Source organism: Callionymus lyra, chromosome 13 (genome assembly GCF_982586985.1).
Source record: "Callionymus lyra chromosome 13, fCalLyr1.hap1.1, whole genome shotgun sequence".
NCBI classification, from domain to species: Eukaryota; Metazoa; Chordata; class Actinopteri; order Syngnathiformes; family Callionymidae; genus Callionymus; species Callionymus lyra.
This window is the reverse complement of record NC_141830.1, coordinates 2,633,967-2,657,462: the sequence shown is the minus strand read 5'-3', so window position 1 is coordinate 2,657,462 and position 23,496 is coordinate 2,633,967. Positions and strand designations below refer to the sequence as shown.

The 23,496-nt window shown below is 40.3% G+C and overlaps 1 protein-coding gene across 5 annotated transcripts in view; it reads right to left on the bottom strand.

The window, feature by feature from the left end:
* Positions 1-23,496, bottom strand: part of stxbp5a (syntaxin binding protein 5a (tomosyn)) — a 215,728-nt gene that overhangs the window by 128,994 nt on the left and 63,238 nt on the right. For all 5 annotated transcript variants that reach the window (XM_087805057.1, XM_087805056.1, XM_087805059.1 and 2 more), the window contains exons 3-4: positions 11,394-11,475; positions 10,394-10,494 (exon numbers count right to left, since the gene is read on the bottom strand). In XM_087805057.1, the coding sequence (XP_087661183.1) occupies positions 10,394-10,494; positions 11,394-11,475 (183 nt within the window). The remainder of the gene's footprint in view (positions 1-10,393; positions 10,495-11,393; positions 11,476-23,496) is intronic.

Below are 23,496 nucleotides of genomic sequence, written 5' to 3'. Positions count from 1 at the left end.
AGATTAAACAATGCCAGACTCCCAGCAAATCTGTGGACACCTGTTTGAAAACTCCCACTGAAAGACACAACAGTCCAGCAAGAAGCTGGGAACAAACTCTCTCTAGAAAACAACAAACAACTTCGGTAAGTTTCCACTACGATCACGTGCGACGGCCATCTTAGAATCAAGTGTTTACAGTCACTGACCAATCCTACATTCACATTTGACTAGAGGCGTTAACCTGAATATTCTACTATAAAGATCCACCATTTTGTCTGATCTTTGCGTTCTGGCATTCGAAGACATCTGTGATAGATCTCTCTGCTTGCTAGCACCCGTGTTCACGTAAGTTTGTCTCTGACTTCTGCATAATTCACTAAATGAGCATTTTTCTTAAACTCATCCATGTGTCTGTCCTTCATTCCACCACCACATACGAGGCTGGGGAGGGGTCGGTTCACCGGAACACAAAAACCCCTAACAAGAGAAAAAACAAATCCCTTTTGAAATGAGTCTGTGAATGTGGTTCAAGTGAAGGATACTTGACCGTAAACATCAGGTGTACCAGTGAATTATAAAGTACACACTATCCTGACCAGAGCCACCGTTGGACCCTGAAGTGGTTCCTGAGTGAAGGAGAGATTCCTAAGGTCTCCTGCTCCCAGCCCCCCCCCCCCCTCAGCAGCTCGTTGTAGCCGTTCTGCTTCAACGACTTTAACGAGGAAATGGCTTCTGTGTCCTCCACGACCCAAAGTCAAAGACTGAACCGAGAGGTAACCGTCAGGAGGAGACACAACTGAGTGTGGATGGAAACATCTGTAGAACTTCTGAATCAGAATCATGTTTACGGCCCGTTCGAGTCCAAACAAACAGGATCTGTGAGGCCGAGAGCGTCGGAGGGAGTCGGTCTTCACCGGTGGACCGTGGAGTTAACGAAGGACTTCAATAAAAAAAAACAGGTGCTGGAGTCGAGAGCATGAAGGATTTGCAAGAGAAGCTTCTGGTGAGGATTTAATTGGGAGCCGGAGACAACATCTCTGAAGGCGACCGGTGCGAGGACTCGATGATGCCACAGATTTCAAAATATCAAGAAACAATTATTTCTTGACAAATTAAATCCCAAAAGGAAAAACCTTTCATTATTTGAGGCCGAGTTCATCTTCATGTTCTCCCAGTTGTCCTCGTTCACCCAAAGATATCATTTCCTTGATCAGTTTTAATGTTATCGTTGACATTAATATTCTCCGTCCTCATGGTATCAAAGGTCACCGTATCCTACTGAACTTTGAGGTTATTACTACACTATTACATTATCAGGTCATTACTACACTATTACATTATTAGGTTATTACTAAACCATTACATTATTAGGTTATTACTAAACCATTACATTATTAGGTTATTACTACACTATTACATTATTAGGTTATTACTAAACCATTACATTATCAGGTTATTACTTTACCATTACATTATTAGGTTATTACTACACTATTACATTATTAGGTTATTACTACACTATTGGATTATTAGGTTATTACTACACTATTACATTATTAAGTTATTACTACACTATTGCATTATTAGGTTATTACTACACTATTACATTATTAGGTTATTACTACACTATTACATTATTAGGTTATTACTACACTATTACATTATCAGGTCATTACTACACTATTACATTATCAGGTTATTACTAAACCATTACATTATTAGGTTATTACTAAACCATTACATTATTAGGTTATTACTAAACCATTACATTATTAGGTTATTACTAAACCATTACATTATCAGGTTATTACTACACCATTACATTATTAGGTTATTACTACACTATTACATTATTAGGTTATTACTACACTATTGGATTATTAGGTTATTACTACACTATTAAGTTATTACTACACTATTGCATTATTAGGTTATTACTACACTATTACATTATTAGGTTATTACTACACTATTACATTATTAGGTTATTACTACATTATTAGGTTATTACTACACTATTACATTATTAGGTTATTACTACACTATTACATTATTAGGTTATTACTAAACCATTACATTATTAGGTTATTACTAAACCATTACATTATTAGGTTATTACTACACTATTACATTATTAAGTTATTACTACACTATTGCATTATTAGGTTATTACTACACCATTACATTATTAGGTTATTACTAAACCATTACATTATTAGGTTATTACTACACTATTACATTATTAGGTTATTACTACACTATTACATTATTAGGTTATTACTAAACCATTACATTATTAGGTTATTACTAAACCATTACATTATTAGGTTATTACTTAACCATTACATTATTAGGTTATTACTAAACCATTACATTATTAGGTTATTACTACACTATTACATTATTAGGTTATTACTACACTATTGCATTATTAGGTTATTACTACACTATTACATTATTAGGTTATTACTACACTATTACATTATTAGGTTATTACTACATTATTAGGTTATTACTACAATATTACATAATTAGGTTATTACATAATTAGGTTATTACTACAATGTTACATTATTAGGTTATTACTACAATATTACATAATTAGGTTATTATATTATTAGGTTATTACTACACTATTACATAATTAGGTTATTACTACAATGTTACATTATTAGGTTATTACTACAATATTAAATAATTAGGTTATTACATTATTAGGTTTACAATACTACACATATATACTTGTTACTACACTATCACAACACCAGAGTCAAGTACTGGACAATACTACACATATATACTTGTTACTACACTATCACAACACCAGAGTCAAGTACTGGACAATACTACACATATATACTTGTTACTACACTATCACAACACCAGAGTCAAGTACTGGACAATACTACACATATATACTTGTTACTACACTATCACAACACCAGAGTCAAGTACTGGACAATACTACACATATATACTTGTTACTACACTATCACAACACCAGAGTCAAGTATATATGTGTAGTATTGTACAGTACTTGTAACTACACTATTCATAAACGCCTTGAATCCGTGTCAAAGGTTTGAACTTTGAACTTTCATTCCTGCCACACACACACACACACACACACACACACACACACACACACACACACACACACACACACACACACACACACACACACACACACACACACACACACACACACACACAAAGACGTCCCTTCAAACTGCTCACATCAGTTCTAATCCAACAGGAAGTGATTGACAAACATCCGTTGCTACGCTCGGCTGCCTGCGATCAATCTGCTCAGCGAGGAAGGATCCGTCTTCAGGGACCAGCTGATGGGTTTGGATCGCCTCTCTGACCCGAGCCATCGAGCGACTGGTCGTCTTTGACAACATTTGTCACGGACGACCTAGCTGGGTTTTCAGGACGGGTCAGAGACATCACCCGTCAACTCGTCTCCTACAACCTTCTTCTCATTCAAAGCAGTGGAGGGTACGGTGGACTTCAGTCCGATGATCGGATGAAGTCTGGATCTCAGTTTTCCGGGTCATCAGGCTCATGGAGTTATTCTGGGTTTGACTGAGGTTCTGGATCCAGTTCATCTCTTTAGGTTTTGGCGCTTATCTTAGTTCCTGTCACGTGAAGGGTTTTAAAAGACTGAGTTTGAGGGTCAAGGTGTCTTACTTTGAATCTTGATCGAGGTCCAGTTGTGTGTCTAGTTCGGATTGTTCGTCCTGGACGTCTGGATCTGAGGTTCTGGTCCTCGGTCAGTCACACGTTCTTTTGCGTCTAGTATTGAGTGTCGTTGGATTTTGGACATTTATATTCTTGGGTCTAGAATGGAGTTAATGGTATCCGTTTTGATCTGGGTCTTCATTTTGGGGTGTACTGGTCCAAGACCTCCCACATCTTCTCATGAGTCCCTTCGTATACAGTCCTTTGTCCAGTTGTCTAGTTCTTGGGTCGTGGCTCGGGGTCTTGAGGAATCCCAGGGGGTCCTACCATCACAGCCGACCTTGAGACGCCTCTGTACTCTCACAATGAACGTCTGGAGATCTTTGTGTTGCCGTGACAACACCAGTTCGGGTGGAAGACGTGATGGAATGTATTCTGAAGAACTCGCTCAAAGTTCAAAGTTAATGGAGTTTTTTTTCGTGTTTGAGGAACAAAGTTGAGCTCAGACGAGTGTGTGTTTGTGTTTGTGTTCAAGAGGCCAAAACAAAATGAGTCACAACTCATCACAACTCATTCTTATCCCTCAATTGTGGAAACGCTTTTGCATCTAAATTGACTTTTTATCTTTGACCTTGTTGCATATTAAACCACTCGTTGGCAGGACGTGATAGCGCCGCCGCCGCCTCTGCCTCTGACGTCACTGCCGGGAAACCATTTTAATCGGAGAAATCCACTTTTCTTCCGCGGACCATCAGTGACTGTGCACTTCTGCTGCAGACCGACGTGGGCCGGAGCGCAGCCAGTCCGTCTGGAGGTTGTCGTGAGGGACTGGCGGGCGCTCCCCAAAATGTCAGATGCGGTCAAGCGCCTCATGGAGAACATGGCTCGCCCAAGAAGCTGCTGGCGGCCACCTGTCCGTCACATCACGTCGTGGAAGATCATCCGCTCTGACACTTAACCCTCGTCGCCACCTTTGGGAGCCGAGCGGCTGATATGATGGCTTGTGATGGTTAATCGCTGCCGACGTGATCGGAGAGGACGGAGGTCGCCGACTTCCTTGAGGTCAGGGATTTCTCAAGTGTGTCGGAGACGCAGAAACGGTTTCTGTTACAAACCTCTGCCATCTTCATCGGTGTGGTCTGCTGGGGGAGCAGCAAAGGATAGGGCTAAACTGGACAGCCTTATTAAGAAGGCCGGTCACGTCCTAGGGCGCCCCCTGGATCCTGTGGAGGAAGTGACTGGGAGGAGGATACAGAGCAAGCTGGGCTCCATGAGGAGGAACTTGTCTCACCCTCTCCAGCACACACTGAGGGCATTGAGGAGCTCCATCAGTGATAGGATGCTCCATCCCAGGTGTGTGAGGGAGAGGTACCGCAGGTCCTTCCTCCCTGCTGCCATCAGACTCCACAATAAGAACACACCAAGATAAATATTTAACTGCACCTTTCTTGTTATTTTTGTAAATATGATTGTGTATATAATATAGTGCAGATTTATTTTCTATTCTATTTAGATTTTTTCTTTTTAATATTTTATTTCTGGGTGTTTTATTTTTTGGTATATCACTCTGGCTGTGAAACAAATTTCCCCTCGCGGGACAATAAAGGATTCTGATTCTGATTCTGAAATCTGTTCGTTCTCCGTCCGACCGATACGAGGAACAAGAGAACGAGAATTCATTTCCGAGACATGTTCACCACGTTTCTATGATTGTATTTATTTATCCTCTCGTTTTACAAACCTGTTCATACCGGACCTATCTTTGTACTAACCTGCTCACAAATATATACCTTTCATTTGTATCGAGTCAACACCGCGTCTAGAAGGATGTGTCTCGTCTGCAGTTGATTCAGAACTCTGCAGCCAGAATTCTGAGCCGCTCTAGTAGAAGAACTCACATTTCTCCGATCCTTAAAACTCTTCACTGGCTTCCAGTTTCTTTCAGGATCAACTTTAAAATTCTGGTTCTTACTTTCAGATCTATTCATGGTCAGACCTTCCATCAGTGATCTGATCCAGACTTACACCCCAGCTCGGGCTCTGAGGTCTGTGGATCAGAATCTACTTATGGTTCCACGCACACGACTCAGGACCAGAGGAGAGAAATCTTTTCAGGCTGTTGCTCCTAAGCTTTGGAACGATCTTCTCTCTCTTTGCTCTTGATGATCTACTGACTCCTTTAAGAAACATGTGTGTTTGATGATCTACTGACTCCTTTAAGAAACATGTGTGTTTGATGATCTACTGACTCCTTTAAGAAACATGTGTGTTTGATGATCTACTGACTCCTTCAAGAAACATGTGTGTTTGATGATCTACTGACTCCTTCAAGAAACATCTGTGTTTGATGATCTACTGACTCCTTTAAGAAACATGTGTGTTTGATGATCTACTGACTCCTTTAAGAAACATCTGTGTTTGATGATCTACTGACTCCTTCAAGAAACATCTGTGTTTGATGATCTACTGACTCCTTCAAGAAACATCTGTGTTTGATGATCTACTGACTCCTTCAAGAAACATCTGTGTTTGATGATCTACTGACTCCTTTAAGAAACATCTGTGTTTGATGATCTACTGACTCCTTCAAGAAACATCTGTGTTTGATGATCTACTGACTCCTTCAAGAAACATCTGTGTTTGATGATCTACTGACTCCTTTAAGAAACATCTTAAGACGTTTCTATTTGTTCAGGCTTTTCCTTGATTTTCTGGAACTCCTGTGTTGTTCTCAGTATTATCTTGATCTTTAAAGTATGTACTTTTTTGAGTATTGTTTTGATTGTTTAAGCGCTTTGTGACCCTGGTCTGGTAAAGCGCTATATAAATAAATATTACTTACATACTTACTTACTTACTTGAAAATGTATCAGCTGTAAGTAAGTCGGTAAGTGAGTACCGTATAGTCCGGACTACAAGTGTCTCCGGAGTACAAGTCGCTCCAGCCATAAAATGCATAATAAAGAAGGAAAAAACATATATAAGTAAGTAGTAAGGAGTATAAGTCGCATTTTTGGGGAAAATTGATTTGATAAAATCCAACACCAAGAACAAGACATGTGATCTTGAAAGACAGTTTAAAATAAAACTAGAGGCAACAACAGAATAATGTTACGTTACGTTACATGAAGTGAGAACCTGGTATGTTAACATAACATATGAAGAGTTATTCAGAGAACTATAGCATAAATAACTAACAAGTTTACCAAACCATCCGTGTAACTCCAAATAACTCTTCATCCTCGTGTCACTTTTAAACAACTAACTAACTCCGGAGGTAGAAGATGCTTCCTCTTCTACGTGGAAATGATCAACACAGGCCTAGAGCGCCCTCTGGTGGTTTAGTGTGAGAATAACATGTGAAATGATATACCGCTAATAATGTGGTAATAATTTCACACATAAGTCGCTCCAGAGTATAAGTCGCGGACAAACTATGGAAAAAACTGCGACTTATAGTCCGGAAAATACGGTAATTAATATGTAGAATGTTTTTTCCTGCCACTGCTCTGCAGAATGACGACCCAAACATGGAACAGATGCACAAGCGTCAAGAGTTACACAGTTATTCCAGAGCTATAACTCGGAGATGGTTGCAGATGAATCCGTCAGTCTTTGAAGGAATAAAACCACTAGTTCACTGAGTGAAACTTTTGGAAAAACAAGTTTAAAGTGCCTTGTAGTGTTTATCGAGTTAGAAAGATTGTTTTTTTGTGTCCTTTCACAATTGTCTCTCAAAAATACCATCAAGAAATATTTGTTTAGTGATAGTTCAGGGATGTTTCTTCAATAGCAGATAAATACCTGAATATTGAGTATTCTGAGTGGAGTTTGTTTTTGTAAAAATTCCAAAGATTTTAAATAATTGTCATTTCTCAGTTTGATCAGGCATTCTATCAAGTTCATGTTAATTGAGTTTTCTTAACTTTAAATTGGCTTCTATAAAGTTTCTATTCCTTCAAAACTAAAACATATATTAACATTTTAAAAATCCATCATTTCTGGTCTAGTTGGAATGAAAATCATTAAAAAAAATACTTTTACTTAACATATAAAGTCTGAGCATTGACTTGTATACATTCTTGCAGCAGATATAAAAGTATGAAGTATATGTTTTACATTTTCACTTTTTGGTCAAAACAATTGGATTCCACTACAGTATTAATTTGTCAACACTGTGATATCTGTCGCTGTAAAACACAATATAATCAAACTAAATATATCATGTTCAAGCAGAGAGACCTCGTAGAACTGTGATAGTGACAGTTAATGTTCCAGGAAAGAGGCAAATATACAAGATAATACTGTGATAGTGACAGTTAATGTTCCAGGAAAGAGGCAAATATACAAGATAATACTGTGATAGTGACAGTTAATGTTCAGGAAAGAGGCTCATATACGAGATAATACTGTGATAGTGACAGTTAATGTTCCAGGCAAGAGGCAAATATATGAGATAATACTGTGATAGTGACAGTAAATGTTCAGGAAAGAGGCTCATATACGAGATAATACTGTGATAGTGACAGTTAATGTTCCAGGAAAGAGGCTAATATACAAGATAATACTGTGATAGTGACAGTTAATGTTCCAGGAAAGAGGCAAATATACGAGATAATACTGTGATAGTGACAGTTAATGTTCCAGGAAAGAGGCTAATATACGAGATAATACTGTGATAGTGACAGTAAATGTTCAGGAAAGAGGCTAATATACGAGATAATACTGTGATAGTGACAGTTAATGTTCCAGGAAAGAGGCAAATATACGAGATAATACTGTGATAGTGACGGTAAATGTTCAGGAAAGAGGCTCATATACGAGATAATACTGTGATAGTGACGGTAAATGTTCCAGTAAAGACGCAAATATACGAGATAATACTGTGATAGTGACAGTTAATGTTCCAGGAAAGAGGCAAATATACGAGATAAAACTGTGATAGTGACGGTAAATGTTCAGGAAAGAGGCTAATATACAAGATAATACTGTGATAGTGACAGTTAATGTTCCAGGAAAGAGGCTAATATACGAGATAATACTGTGATAGTGACGGTAAATGTTCAGGAAAGAGGCTAATATACGAGATAATACTGTGATAGTGACAGTTAATGTTCCAGGAAAGAGGCTAATATACGAGATAATACTGTGATAGTGACAGTAAATGTTTCAGGAAAGAGGCTAATATACGAGATAATACTGTGATAGTGACAGTAAATGTTCCAGGAAAGAGGCAAATACACGAGATAATACTGTGATAGTGACAGTTAATGTTCAGGAAAGAGGCAAATATACGAGATAATACTGTGATAGTGACAGTAAATGTTCAGGAAAGAGGCTAATATACGAGATAATACTGTGATAGTGACGGTAAATGTTCAGGAAAGAGGCAAATATACGAGATAATACTGTGATAGTGACGGTAAATGTTCCAGGAAAGAGGCAAATATACGAAATAATACTGTGATAGTGACAGTTAATGTTCAGGAAAGAGGCTCATATACGAGATAATACTGTGATAGTGACAGTTAATGTTCCAGGAAAGAGGCAAATATACGAGATAATACTGTGATAGTGACAGTTAATGTCCAGGAAAGAGGCTCATATACGAGATAATACTGTGATAGTGACAGTTAATGTTCCAGGAAAGAGGCAAATATACGAGATAATACTGTGATAGTGACGGTAAATGTTCAGGAAAGAGGCTCATATACGAGATAATACTGTGATAGTGACAGTTAATGTTCAGGAAAGAGGCTAATATACGAGATAATACTGTGATAGTGACAGTTAATGTTCAGGAAAGAGGCTAATATACGAGATAATACTGTGATAGTGACAGTAAATGTTCCAGTAAAGAGGCTAATATACGAGATAATACTGTGATAGTGACAGTAAATGTTCCAGTAAAGAGGCTCATATACGAGATAATACTGTGATAGTGACGGTAAATGTTCCAGTAAAGAGGCTAATATACGAGATAATACCGTGATAGTGACAGTAAATGTTCCAGGAAAGAGGCAAATATACGAGATAATACTGTGATAGTGACGGTAAATGTTTCAGGAAAGAGGCAAATATACGAGATAATACTGTGATAGTGACAGTTAATGTTCAGGAAAGTGGCAAATATACAAGATAATACTGTGATAGTGACGGTAAATGTTCCAGTAAAGAGGCTCATATACGGGATAATACTGTGATAGTGACAGTTAATGTTCCAGTAAAGAGGCTCATATACGAGATAATACTGTGATAGTGACAGTTAATGTTCCAGGAAAGAGGCTCATATACGGGATAATACTGTGATAGTGACAGTTAATGTTCCAGGAAAGAGGCTCATATACGGGATAATACTGTGATAGTGACAGTTAATGTTCAGGAAAGAGGCAAATATACGAGATAATACTGTGATAGTGACAGTTAATGTTCCAGTAAAGAGGCTCATATACGAGATAATACCTTCAAAAGCAGATCAGGAGAGTCACTAACTCTTGAATTGAGTCTTAATGTGAAGCTCTAATGTTTCTCTTCGAGACAACAGGTGCAGGATTCCGTGTGAGGTGAAGAGTGTGATGATGCGAGCGCCAGCTGGTGAAAACCTTCAGGTGTTTCGGGGGAAGATCACACCTGAGCTCCGGCGACGAGGAGACCTCGGGGGCCGGAACAAATGACCCGAATCATTTGACGGCGGCGACAAAAACATGGCGTCGGGAGCGTGGATTACCTCTCTCTGCTGAACTTCAGCGAGTGAAGGATGGCGGGTCTCTTCTGCCTCAGGTTCCACAGGTGGACGCTGTCGTCCGCCAGAGCGCTCACCAGCGCCCCCTGAGGAGGGAGGACAAAAGAGGTTTTTATTAGAATAACAAACCAGACTTTGATGAAGAAATAATGAACAAGATCTCATGAACCGTCAACTGTTTTATAACCTCGTTATTAATGTTATTGACGACAACAATCTGTTTCCACGTATGACATCACAGACGGTTTTCAAAAGTCTAAGAACAAACTTTCACTTTTCATTGTTCTTGTAAGAGTTCAGAAACATCTTAGGAACTTAATATTAAGGTTGTTATTTTTACTGTAAGTAAGTAAGTAAGTAATATTTATTTATATAGCGCTTAAACAAACGTGTCAAACAAAACTTTGGGGTTTTTCCTATTTGCTGCTACCAGTTTTCTGATGTAATCAGATCTGGCAGTTTCCACCATCTCATTGTAAGAAGACATCAGATCCCTGAGGTGAAGTCTATGCACCTCAAGTTTAGTGGACTTCCAGAGACACTTAGTCTTTCCACAAAGTCTCTTCAGACTCAGGAGATCTTCATTTGTCCAAGGGCACCGTTTTTTTCTGAATTTTCGAAAGTTCGATTTAACAGGTTTGATCCAGTATTTCAACACAATGATCAGTGAAACAGTACGTCAGGTGAAGAAAGTTATAGTTGCTAGTTTAGCTAGTGAACAGCAATACTAGCAATACTAGCTGCAGTCGTTCTAAACTGTAGTCTCTCTTCTCACCACCAGCGGTCGACCGTTGAAGTAGAGTCTGGTTCTGCTTAAGGTTTCTGCACGTTAAACAGTATTTCCGCGCCGCTGTCGCTCTTATATCGTGTACTTTAAACCGAAATACAGTTGAATTCTGAGGTGAAACTTCTTGTATGTTCTTAATACGAATCATCCATTTAAAAATTAAAAATAAAGTATATATTAAAATGGAGAATTTCTTACCTCGTTGATGAGGAACTGGAGCTGGATCACAGCCGCTCCGGTCTCGTGCTGACAGTAACACTCCACGCCTGGACGCCCGAACCTGAGGGTTGTGAGGTCAAGGATTGTGCACGACAGTTGTGTGTGTGTTTGTGTGTGTTATGAACAGTGTAATCATTTGAAACAGTTCGTAAGAGCAGCTTCCTGGATAACTGAGCGTTGTCACAAGGAAGATTCACCAGAATCTCATTAACCAGCTGAAGACTCTCATGCTGTGTCTCAAATCACATACTTCTCTTAGTATACTAGAAGTTAGTATGCATCAGGATAGTGTACGTACTAACTAGTAACTAATCCTCCACAGATAGTATGTCTCAAATCACATACTTCTCTTAGTATACTAGAAGTTAGTATGCATCAGGATAGTGTACGTACTAACTAGTAACTAATCCTCCACAGATAGTATGTCTCAAATCACATACTTCTCTTAGTATACTAGAAGTTAGTATGCATCAGGATAGTGTACATACTAACTAGTAACTAATCCTCCACAGATAGTATGTCTCAAATCACATACTTCTCTTAGTATACTAGAAGTTAGTATGCATCAGGATAGTGTACGTACTAACTAGTAACTAATCCTCCACAGATAGTATGTCTCAAATCACATACTTCTCTTAGTATACCAGAAGTTAGTGTGCATCAGGATAGTGTACGTACTAACTAGTACGCAAATTCTCCACAGATAGTATGTCTCAAAACACATACTACTCTTAGTATGCTAGAAGTTAGTATCATCAGGATAGTGTACGTACTAACTAGTAACTAATCCTCCACAGATAGTATGTCTCAAATCACATACTTCTCTTAGTATACTAGAAGTTAGTATGCATCAGGATAGTGTACGTACTAACTAGTACGCAAATCCTCCACAAATAGTATGTCTCAAATCACATACTTCTCTTAGTATACTAGAAGTTAGTATGCATCAGGATAGTGTACGTACTAACTAGTAACTAATCCTCCACAAATAGTATGTCTCAAATCACATACTTCTCTTAGTATACTAGAAGTTAGTATGCATCAGGATAGTGTACGTACTAACTAGTAACTAATCCTCCACAGATAGTATGTCTCAAATCACATACTTCTCTTAGTATACTAGAAGTTAGTATGCATCAGGATAGTGTACGTACTAACTAGTAACTAATCCTCCACAGATAGTATGTCTCAAATCACATACTTCTCTTAGTATGCTAGAAGTTAGTATGCATCAGGATAGTGTACGTACTAACTAGTAACTAATCCTCCACAGATAGTATGTCTCAAATCACATACTTCTCTTAGTATACTAGAAGTTAGTATCATCAGGATAGTGTACGTACTAACTAGTAACTAATCCTCCACAGATAGTATGTCTCAAATCACATACTTCTCTTAGTATACTAGAAGTTAGTATGCATCAGGATAGTGTACGTACTAACTAGTACGCAAATCCTCCACAGATAGTATGTCTCAAATCACATACTACTCTTAGTATACTAGAAGTTAGTATGCATCAGTTTAGTGTACGTACTAACTAGTACACAAATCCTCCACAGATAGTATGTCTCAAATCAAACTCTGCTGCTACAGACTAACAGGAAATGATGCGACAGCTTCTTCTTCTACTACTATTTAACGATGTTTCAACCAGCTGTTTGAACGCTATCGCCACCTGTGTGGTTAGTGTCCATCGAACCATGCTCAGTTTTGTGGGCGTGTTAGTGACAATTTAGTGTGTATGGAGCACTAAATTTCGCATACTAAGAATTGAGACGCACTAAAGCACTAAAAATACTAACTTTGAGTACGCTAGTATGCGATTTGAGACACAGCATCAGTCTCTGAAATCCATCTTGAGTCTCGTTCACATGGGAGTGAGATCTTCAGTTCAGGAAATGGAACATAAGGCATATTCAGATTTTAGACGTTTCATATTAAAAAATTCCCTTCATGGAAATCAACTTGTTTACTTGTATTCCTTTAATGATAGTAGTGCTGGCGGGTACTAGGTAAGGGACACCCTGGAAAGGGCACAACAACAAAAACACACACGTGTCAATTTAGAGTCTAAATCCTTCTGTAGGTTTTTTGGACTGTGAGAGGAAACCAGAGTGTCTAGAAGAAGCCATCAACCTTTTTAGAAATGCAACCAAACTTCTACCACTACTACCACATGATAGTCTGGAACCAAAGTCCAGGTTCTGTAGCAGCTCTCAAAAGTGTAAGGTAAGGTAAGGTAAGGTAAAACTTTATTGACTGGAAGAACAAGATGACACAATCTAAGTCTAAAGATAAAGAACATAGGTCAAAGAAAAACAACAAAGGATACAAAGACTAACATAGAACAGAACATCCAGATACTTTCACTCCACTCCTGCCCCCGAACTCAGAATTGTACAATTTAATAGCCCGAGGGATGAATGAGTCCCTGAGTCTATTAGTGTTGCACCTGGGTAGGAGCATTCGTGCTTCATCTGCTTCTCTGCTCACTGATGACAGTGTTCAGAGGATGACTGTCATCATCCATGATGGACAGTAGTTTGTTCAGTGATCTCCTCTCAGCAACTGTCACCAGTGAGTCCAGCTTCATTCCAACCACAGAGCCAGCCCTCCTGATCAACCTGTCCAACCTGTTGACACTCCTCTTGGACACATTTCCACCCCAACACACCACAGCATAGAACACTGGCCACCACAGACTGGTAGAACATGCAGAGGAGCTTCTTGCAGATGTTAAATGATCGAAGCCTCCTCAGAAAGTACAGTCTACTCTGAACCTTCTTATATACATGGTCTGTATTGCAGGACCAGTTTACTGTCCATCCACACAAGTGTGTAATGTTTAGTGACCAATGAACCTTTTTTAAATAGAACTTCTTGACCCTCCAAGTCCTGCTTTGTTCCTCTTTTTCCCAGAAAATGTCTCACCAGTTATTAGGGCCAGGGGTCCTTAAACCTTCTTGCACTGCAGACCAGTTTAATGTCTGCATTATATTCACAGACAGAAATAGCATCATCAGCAAAAAAAGGTTAAGTGCCGGAAAAAATACAACCTTCTACACCACAGGTGTCAAACTGGTCCAGAGAAGCGGCCGAGCCGGTGCAGGTTTTGGATCCAACCAGTCCAGCACATATAGTTGAACCAATCAGGCGTCTGAAGACAGTCATCAATTAATGTGTGCTTGACTGGTTGGAACGAAAACCTGCACCGGCTCGGCCCTTTTTTTTCTGGACCAGTTTGACGCCCCTGTTCTACACCGAGAGCTCAGGAGTGGTTTCTCTTCGACAAGATGGTCATGGAGTTGTTGCTTAACTTTTGGATTTCTGGAGGAAACTTGAGTCAAACAAGTTCCGCGGCGAGACACAAACTTAACTTTAAGTATTCGAGTTTGACGATCAAAAACAATGGTTTAAAAGAGTGAAAAATGAAAGGATGGAGTCTGTTTACGAGATGAAAAGAGCTGCAACTACAGGATGAACGGCTTATTTGAATTCATTCTCTCAGGAGAGGAAGCGAGAGAGAGGGTCATTCCTCAAACGGGGTGCATCTCTGTGGGGAAAACTCCATTGCTCATCATTAGCGTGTCTTTGTGCAGGTGTGTGTGTGTGTGTGTGTGATGCTGTTGTTTTCATCATGTGACCTCCTCCTGTAAATTGCCTGCAGAGTCATCTCTGTTTGCGCAGAGGTGCCTGCAGCTTCTTATTAATGCAGATTGATGTGAAGGATTTTTAAAATCATCTCGCAGCCATTTGCATGGAAACAATTGACGGAGTCGCTCCTTCAGTTAACCTTTGGAAGCGTTTCACACACACCGGCATCAAACCACCCGAGAGTGGCTCATGATACGTCGTATACTGGAGCTACAGGAAGTTATGGTTATGAAGACGATAACTGGAGCAACTGCTAGTTAACGCTCGTCGCTAAAGTCTCATGACAACCATTGACTTCTTTTAAGGTAAGGTAAGGTAAGGTAAAACTTTATTGATGAAATTGTTGTTTACCAATAGCCAGCAATTTTTCATAAACAATAAAAAAATAAAAGAAGAAGAACATAAAGAGGAAGAACAAGATGACACAATCTAAGTCTAAAGATAAAGAACATAGGTCAAAGAAAAACAACAAAGGATACAAAGACTAACATAGAACAGAACATCCAGATACTTTCACTCCACTCCTGCCCCCGAACTCAGAATTGTACAATTTAATAGCCCGAGGGATGAATGAGTCCCTGAGTCTATTAGTGTTGCACCTGGTAGGAGCATTCGTGCTTCATCTGCTTCTCTGCTCACTGATGACAGTGTTCAGAGGATGACTGTCATCATCCATGATGGACAGTAGTTTGTTCAATGATCTCCTCTCAGCAACTGTCACCAGTGAGTCCAGCTTCATTCCAACCACAGAGCCAGCCCTCCTGATCAACCTGTCCAACCTGCTGACACTCCTCTTGGACACATTTCCACCCCAACACACCACAGCATAGAACACTGGCCACCACAGACTGGTAGAACATGCAGAGGAGCTTCTTGCAGATGTTAAATGATCGCAGCCTCCTCAGAAAGTACAGTCTACAAAGTCTTACAAACAAAGAGACTCCATTGTATCTGTTAAAATAACTCTTTGGACATGTGTCGTTTCCACAGCCTTGACTTTCAAGTCATCCACGAGTGTGCGACCGGACTCACAACTGCTGACAAAAGCAGTTCTCGCTGCATTTTTAATAAAGCCAGATCCCTAATCTCGCTGCGCCTCTAAAAGTGGACAGACTGACCGCGGGGCAGTGGAGGCAGCGAGACACAAAGACGGGGGAAAGTGGGAGGAAAATAACTCAAAATTGGGTCATCCTCACGTCTTGTCAAGTCGGATGAAATTTCTCACGGAAATGCTGGAAAAATCAAAGCCAACGGGGATATTCTTGAAGTCCTGGGAACGCGGGTTTATTTTGGACCGAGCCAGGGGGGCTCGGAACCCGCGGTGAGTCACGGGGCGTCCGGCGAAGTTACGTCCTGGAGACGTTGGTCCAGGACGGGCAGGACGATAAGACGCCGTCCAGGAACGGCTGATCTTGATAAGCACGAGTCATCAAGGGAGCACGAGAGTGACTTCCCGAACGCCCGCCGTCAGCTCGTCTCAACTATTATCTCTCTTGCTATTGGCCCCCGAGATAAGACGCTGGAGTCGGACCGCGGTTATTAAGATTGTGGCTGTCAACTGGAGGGGAAGTTTAAACGTGACGCTGGACTCGGAGATGAGACGCTTAAGTCTACGAACGTTTCAAATACAAGATCACGATTTGACGGATCATTTAAGGGGTTTAAGTTGTAGGTTTCGTCGCAGATGTTGTTTAAACATCGGATTAACGGGGAAATATTTGACGGAAACTCCCTGATTATACTGTGAGGATTGTGTCGAGATCAGTATTTTTTTTATGATTTCATCAATTACTACTAAATCGTAACACTTTATTAAAGTATCAAATCAAAAGTTAGCTAACTAGCTTTGAGCAATGCTAACTTGCTAGTTAATGCTTAAAGACCAATTCACAAAGGTTGAGGAACATTTGTTTCGTTGATGTTTCTTGCGATAGTTATTTGGTTAGATATGAAAAAATAAACATTGTGCGTTGAAATATTTCCGATCTAATTCGTCTTTAGTGCATATTTGGAGGGAAACAAAGGTGGTAGGTTAAGATTTGAGTTAAGCTTGTTAAGTCAGATAATGGGAAACATATTTGTTCCTTTGAATCAACCTTGAAACAACATGCATTAAGTCTTTTTCAAGAAACATCTGTGTTTGATGATCTACTGACTCCTTCAAGAAACATCTGTGTTTGATGATCTACTGACTCCTTTAAGAAACATCTGTGTTTGATGATCTACTGACTCCTTCAAGAAACATCTGTGTTTGATGATCTACTGACTCCTTCAAGAAACATCTGTGTTTGATGATCTACTGACTCCTTCAAGAAACATCTCTGTGTTTGATGATCTACTGACTCCTTCAAGAAACATCTGTGTTTGATGATCTACTGACTCCTTTAAGAAACATCTGTGTTTGATGATCTACTGACTCCTTCAAGAAACATCTCTGTGTTTGATGATCTACTGACTCCTTCAAGAAACATCTGTGTTTGATGATCTACTGACTCCTTCAAGAAACATCTGTGTTTGATGATCTACTGACTCCTTCAAGAAACATCTGTGTTTGATGATCTACTGACTCCTTCAAGAAACATCTGTGTTTGATGATCTACTGACTCCTTCAAAAAACATCTGTGTTTGATGATCTACTGACTCCTTCAAGAAACATCTGTGTTTGATGATCTACTGACTCCTTCAAGAAACATGTGTGTTTGATGATCTACTGACTCCTTCAAGAAACATCTGTGTTTGATGATCTACTGACTCCTTCAAGAAACATCTGTGTTTGATGATCTACTGACTCCTTCAAGAAACATCTGTGTTTGATGATCTACTGACTCCTTCAAGAAACATCTGTGTTTGATGATCTACTGACTCCTTCAAGAAACATCTGTGTTTGATGATCTACTGACTCCTTCAAAAAACATCTGTGTTTGATGATCTACTGACTCCTTCAAGAAACATCTGTGTTTGATGATCTACTGACTCCTTCAAGAAACATCTGTGTTTGATGATCTACTGACTCCTTCAAGAAACATCTGTGTTTGATGATCTACTGACTCCTTCAAGAAACATCTGTGTTTGATGATCTACTGACTCCTTCAAGAAACATCTGTGTTTGATGATCTACTGACTCCTTCAAGAAACATCTCAAGGCACTTTTAGGTTAGGTTAGGTTTGGTAGAACTTTATTGATCCCTCAGGAGGTCTCCTTTGGTGAAATTGTTTTTCCAATTAGACACAGCAATACAGATTTATTCGCGCAGGCTTTTCCTTGATTCTGAATTTTCTGATGAATAGATCTGAAAGTAAGAACCAGAAGTTGATCCTGAAAGAAGAGTTTTAAGGAGAAATGTGAGTTCTTCTACTAGAGCGGGTCAGAATTCTGGCTGCAGAGTTCTGAATCAACTGCAGGCAAGAAAGAAGGCAGAAAACAAACTGTTGCAATAGTCCAGACGAGAAGAAACAAACACATGGATTATAAGCTCCAGATCATGTTCCGACAACATTTTCCTAAGTTTAGAGATTTTTCTCAGTTGAAGGAAACAGTTTCTGGTCAGTTTTCTTCAGTGTTGAACAAGAGACATGTCTTTATCAAATACAACACCCAGGTTTCTCAGGCTCAGTTTGACAGACTGACCTAAGTCACCCAAGTACTGACTCAACCCTGGAATCTTATCAACAACAATCACCAGAGTTTCAGTTTTGTCCACATTTAGCTGTAGAGTGTTTTCACTCATTGTTTGATTTCTAGCAAACAAAGCTCATCGGTCTGGAGGACGAACGAAGAACCACAGAAGAATGATGATGAAAATACAGGACAAGATAAAGGACCCGATGAAGACCGAAGGGCGATCATGGGCGAGGACGTCACGGAAAAGGACGTGAAGGAGAGAAGGTTTCAGTCCAGAGAGATGGAGGAAGCACCAGCTCGTTGCTATGACGTCGGCGGCGACGTCAGAGCGAGCCACTGGTACCATCACCAGCCGGGGGAAGGAGGGAGACGACAGCTCCAGTGCTGTTAAATGAGGGAAAAACTAGCAGAAGGACCACCCAGCGAAAGAAGGAGGACAGTAATGAGCCGAGAGCAGCAGCAGTCATGCAAGCCCCCCCCCCGCTGCAGCCAGAACTCCCTGCTCAGCTGCTTCTCCACACATTACTCAGCTCCTGTTTGGAGGCCCAACACCACAAATCATCCATAATGCTGCAACCCCACCTTGACCTGACCTGCCTTCCTGCGCCTCAGCTTCCCTCTTCCATCTCCGGGCAGCGCTTCACACTTGGATTCGTATACATGGCTGCAGGACAGACTCTGCACCGTGACACACACTCGACCGCATCTCCTCACACACTCCTTCTTATTTCACGTCCACATTCCAGCTCAGAACTCTGCAGCCAGAATTCTGAGCCGCTCTAGTAGAAGAACTCACATTTCTCCGATCCTTAAAACTCTTCACTGGCTTCCAGTTTCTTTCAGGATCAACTTTAAAATTCTGGTTCTTACTTTCAGATCTATTCATGGTCAGGCTCCTCCTTACATCACTGATCTGATCTAGCCTTACACCCCAGCTCGGGCTCTGAGGTCTGTGGATCAGAATCTACTTATGGTTCCACGCACACGACTCAGGACCAGAGGAGAGAAATCTTTTCAGGCTGTTGCTCCTAAGCTTTGGAACGATCTTCTCTCTCTTTGCGCTTGATGATCTACTGACTCCTTTAAGAAACATCTCTGTGTTTGATGATCTACTGACTCCTTCAAGAAACATCTGTGTTTGATGATCTACTGACTCCTTCAAGAAACATCTGTGTTTGATGATCTACTGACTCCTTCAAGAAACATCTGTGTTTGATGATCTACTGACTCCTTCAAGAAACATGTGTTTGATGATCTACTGACTCCTTCAAGAAACATCTGTGTTTGATGATCTACTGACTCCTTCAAGAAACATCTGTGTTTGATGATCTACTGACTCCTTCAAGAAACATCTGTGTGTTTGATGATCTACTGACTCCTTCAAGAAACATCTGTGTTTGATGATCTACTGACTCCTTCAAGAAACATCTGTGTTTGATGATCTACTGACTCCTTCAAGAAACATCTGTGTGTTTGATGATCTACTGACTCCTTCAAGAAACATCTGTGTGTTTGATGATCTACTGAGTCCTTCAAGAAACATCTGTGTTTGATGATCTACTGACTCCTTCAAGAAACATCTGTGTTTGATGATCTACAGACTCCTTCAAGAAACATCTGTGTGTTTGATGATCTACTGACTCCTTCAAGAAACATCTGTGTGTTTGATGATCTACTGACTCCTTCAGGAAACATCTGTGTTTGATGATCTACTGACTCCTTCAAGAAACATCTGTGTGTTTGATGATCTACTGACTCCTTCAAGAAACATCTGTGTTTGATGATCTACAGACTCCTTCAAGAAACATCTGTGTTTGATGATCTACTGACTCCTTCAAGAAACATCTGTGTTTGATGATCTACTGACTCCTTCAAGAAACATCTGTGTTTGATGATCTACTGACTCCTTCAAGAAACATCTGTGTTTGATGATCTACTGACTCCTTCAAGAAACATCTGTGTTTGATGATCTACTGACTCCTTCAAGAAACATCTGTGTTTGATGATCTACTGACTCCTTCAAGAAACATCTGTGTTTGATGATCTACTGACTCCTTCAAGAAATATCTGTGTTTGATGATCTACTGACTCCTTCAAGAAACATCTGAAGACACTTTTATTCATGCAGGCTTTTCCTTGATTTTCTGAGACTCCTGTGTTTGTCTCTGTGTTGTCTTGACCTTTAAAGTATATATTTTATTGTGTATTGTTTTGATTGTTTAAGTGCTTTGTGACCCTGGTCCAGATAAGCGCTCTAAAACTAATACTTACTTATATAGTGCTTTCTAGTGAGAGGAAGGAGATTTTGGAGGGATTAGCGTAAACATGGAGTAATGTCTATACTGGGAGGAGGATAGCTGGCCTCCATGAGGAGGAACTTGTCTCACCCTCTCCAGCACACATTGAGGGCATTGAGGAGCTCCATCAGTGATAGGATGCTCCATCCCAGGTGTGTGAGGGAGAGGTACAGCAGGTCCTTCCTCCCTGCTGCCATCAGACTCCACAACAAGAACACACCAAGATAACTATTTAACTGCACCTTTCTTGTTATTTTTGTAAATATGATTGTGTATATAATATAGTGCAGATTTATTTTCTTTTATCTGATTCTCTGATTCTAACCTCCGATCTTCATCTGAACCAACAAAACCAGGAGACGCGCTTCACTCGTCGCGTCAACCAACGCAGCCTCACGCTGGTCAATAAAACTTTGCACCATCAGAAAAGCCCACTGGAAGCTTGAATTGAGCGGTCGCCTAGCAACAGCAGGAACAATGACTTCATCATCTTTACCAAGGTGCCGGGGAACATACTGCAGGGCGACGAGCGAAAAACACCCCGGACAGCAGTGTTCTCTCCCCGCGGAGCTTTATGGATTCACACGCCGGAGCACTAAAGGGACCCTGCAACTTATTTGTGTTAATTTGTTTTTCTTTCCCTGCCTCTTGCCAAAAGGTAGCAGCAGATACATCAATGACAGACGCAGGCGATGAGATTCCTGCTCCCTCATGAATATCCAACACGGTAGGAGGCAAAAAAAAAGAAAAAGACAGCGGGGGTCTCGTCAAGCTGTGAAATGAGAGCGAATAAGAGCGAATTCTTGCGGCAGGCGGGAAGAGACCCGGAAGTCCAGTGAACTGGTGAGTCGTTTGTTTAACATGTTGCTGAATAAATAATCGCCCTCGACAGATTTGATTTATTACACAGACAAACAATTAAGCGGGGGGCTGGGGCGGCCGAGTGGTTGCCGGCGAGCTCACCTGGGAACTCGCTGTCAAGATGCACAACCTCCATCTATTACAGCCGCCGCTCGCCCCCCTAAATCCATCTGGTGTCATCTTCGACGGAGACCATTTGCTGCAGTAGCACGGTGGAGATCGGTGTTGTTACACAGGATTCCGCACATGGACACGTAGCAATGGAAACCAACAACTAGTCAACAACATGACTCTTTGAGTTGCTTTTCCAGCAACTAAAATAAACACAAATCATTTTGCTTTAGTAATCAAACCTTTTAAAGAGCAACACTACGAGCGAACAACCATCCATGCGTTTGTTTCTTCTCGCCTGGACTATTGTAACAGTTTGTTTTCATGTCTTAACAAGAAGGATCATCTCGTCTGCAGTTGATTCAGAACTCTGCAGCCAGAATTCTGAGCCGCTCTAGTAGAAGAACTCACATTTCTCCTTCAAACTCTTCACTGGCTGCTCTAGTAGAAGAACTCACATTTCTCCGATCCTTAAAACTCTTCACTGGCTTCCAGTTTCTTTCAGGATCAACTTTAAAATTCTGGTTCTTACTTTCGGATCTATTCATGGTCAGACTCCTCCTTACATCACTGATCTGATCCAGCCTTACACCCCAGCTCGGGCTCTGAGGTCTGTGGATCAGAATCTACTGATGGTTCCACGCACACGGCTCAGGACTAGAGGAGAGAAATCTTTTCAGGCTGTTGCTCCTAAGCTTTGGAACGATCTTCTCTCTCTTTGCGCTTGATGGATCTACTGACTCCTTTAAGAAACATCTGTGTTTGATGATCTACTGACTCCTTTAAGAAACATCTGTGTTTGATGATCTACTGACTCCTTCAAAAAACATCTGTGTTTGATGATCTACTGACTCCTTCAGGAAACATCTGTGTTTGATGATCTACTGACTCCTTCAGGAAACATCTGTGTTTGATGATCTACTGACTCCTTCAGGAAACATCTGTGTTTGATGATCTACTGACTCCTTTAAGAAACATCTGTGTTTGATGATCTACTGACTCCTTCAAAAAACATCTGTGTTTGATGATCTACTGACTCCTTCAGGAAACATCTGTGTTTGATGATCTACTGACTCCTTCAAAAAACATCTGTGTTTGATGATCTACTGACTCCTTCAGGAAACATCTGTGTTTGATGATCTACTGACTCCTTCAAAAAACATCTGTGTTTGATGATCTACTGACTCCTTCAGGAAACATCTGTGTTTGATGATCTACTGACTCCTTCAAAAAACATCTGTGTTTGATGATCTACTGACTCCTTCAGGAAACATCTGTGTTTGATGATCTACTGACTCCTTCAAAAAACATCTGTGTTTGATGATCTACTGACTCCTTCAGGAAACATCTGTGTTTGATGATCTACTGACTCCTTTAAGAAACATCTGTGTTTGATGATCTACTGACTCCTTCAAAAAACATCTGTGTTTGATGATCTACTGACTCCTTCAGGAAACATCTGTGTTTGATGATCTACTGACTCCTTCAGGAAACATCTGTGTTTGATGATCTACTGACTCCTTTAAGAAACATCTGT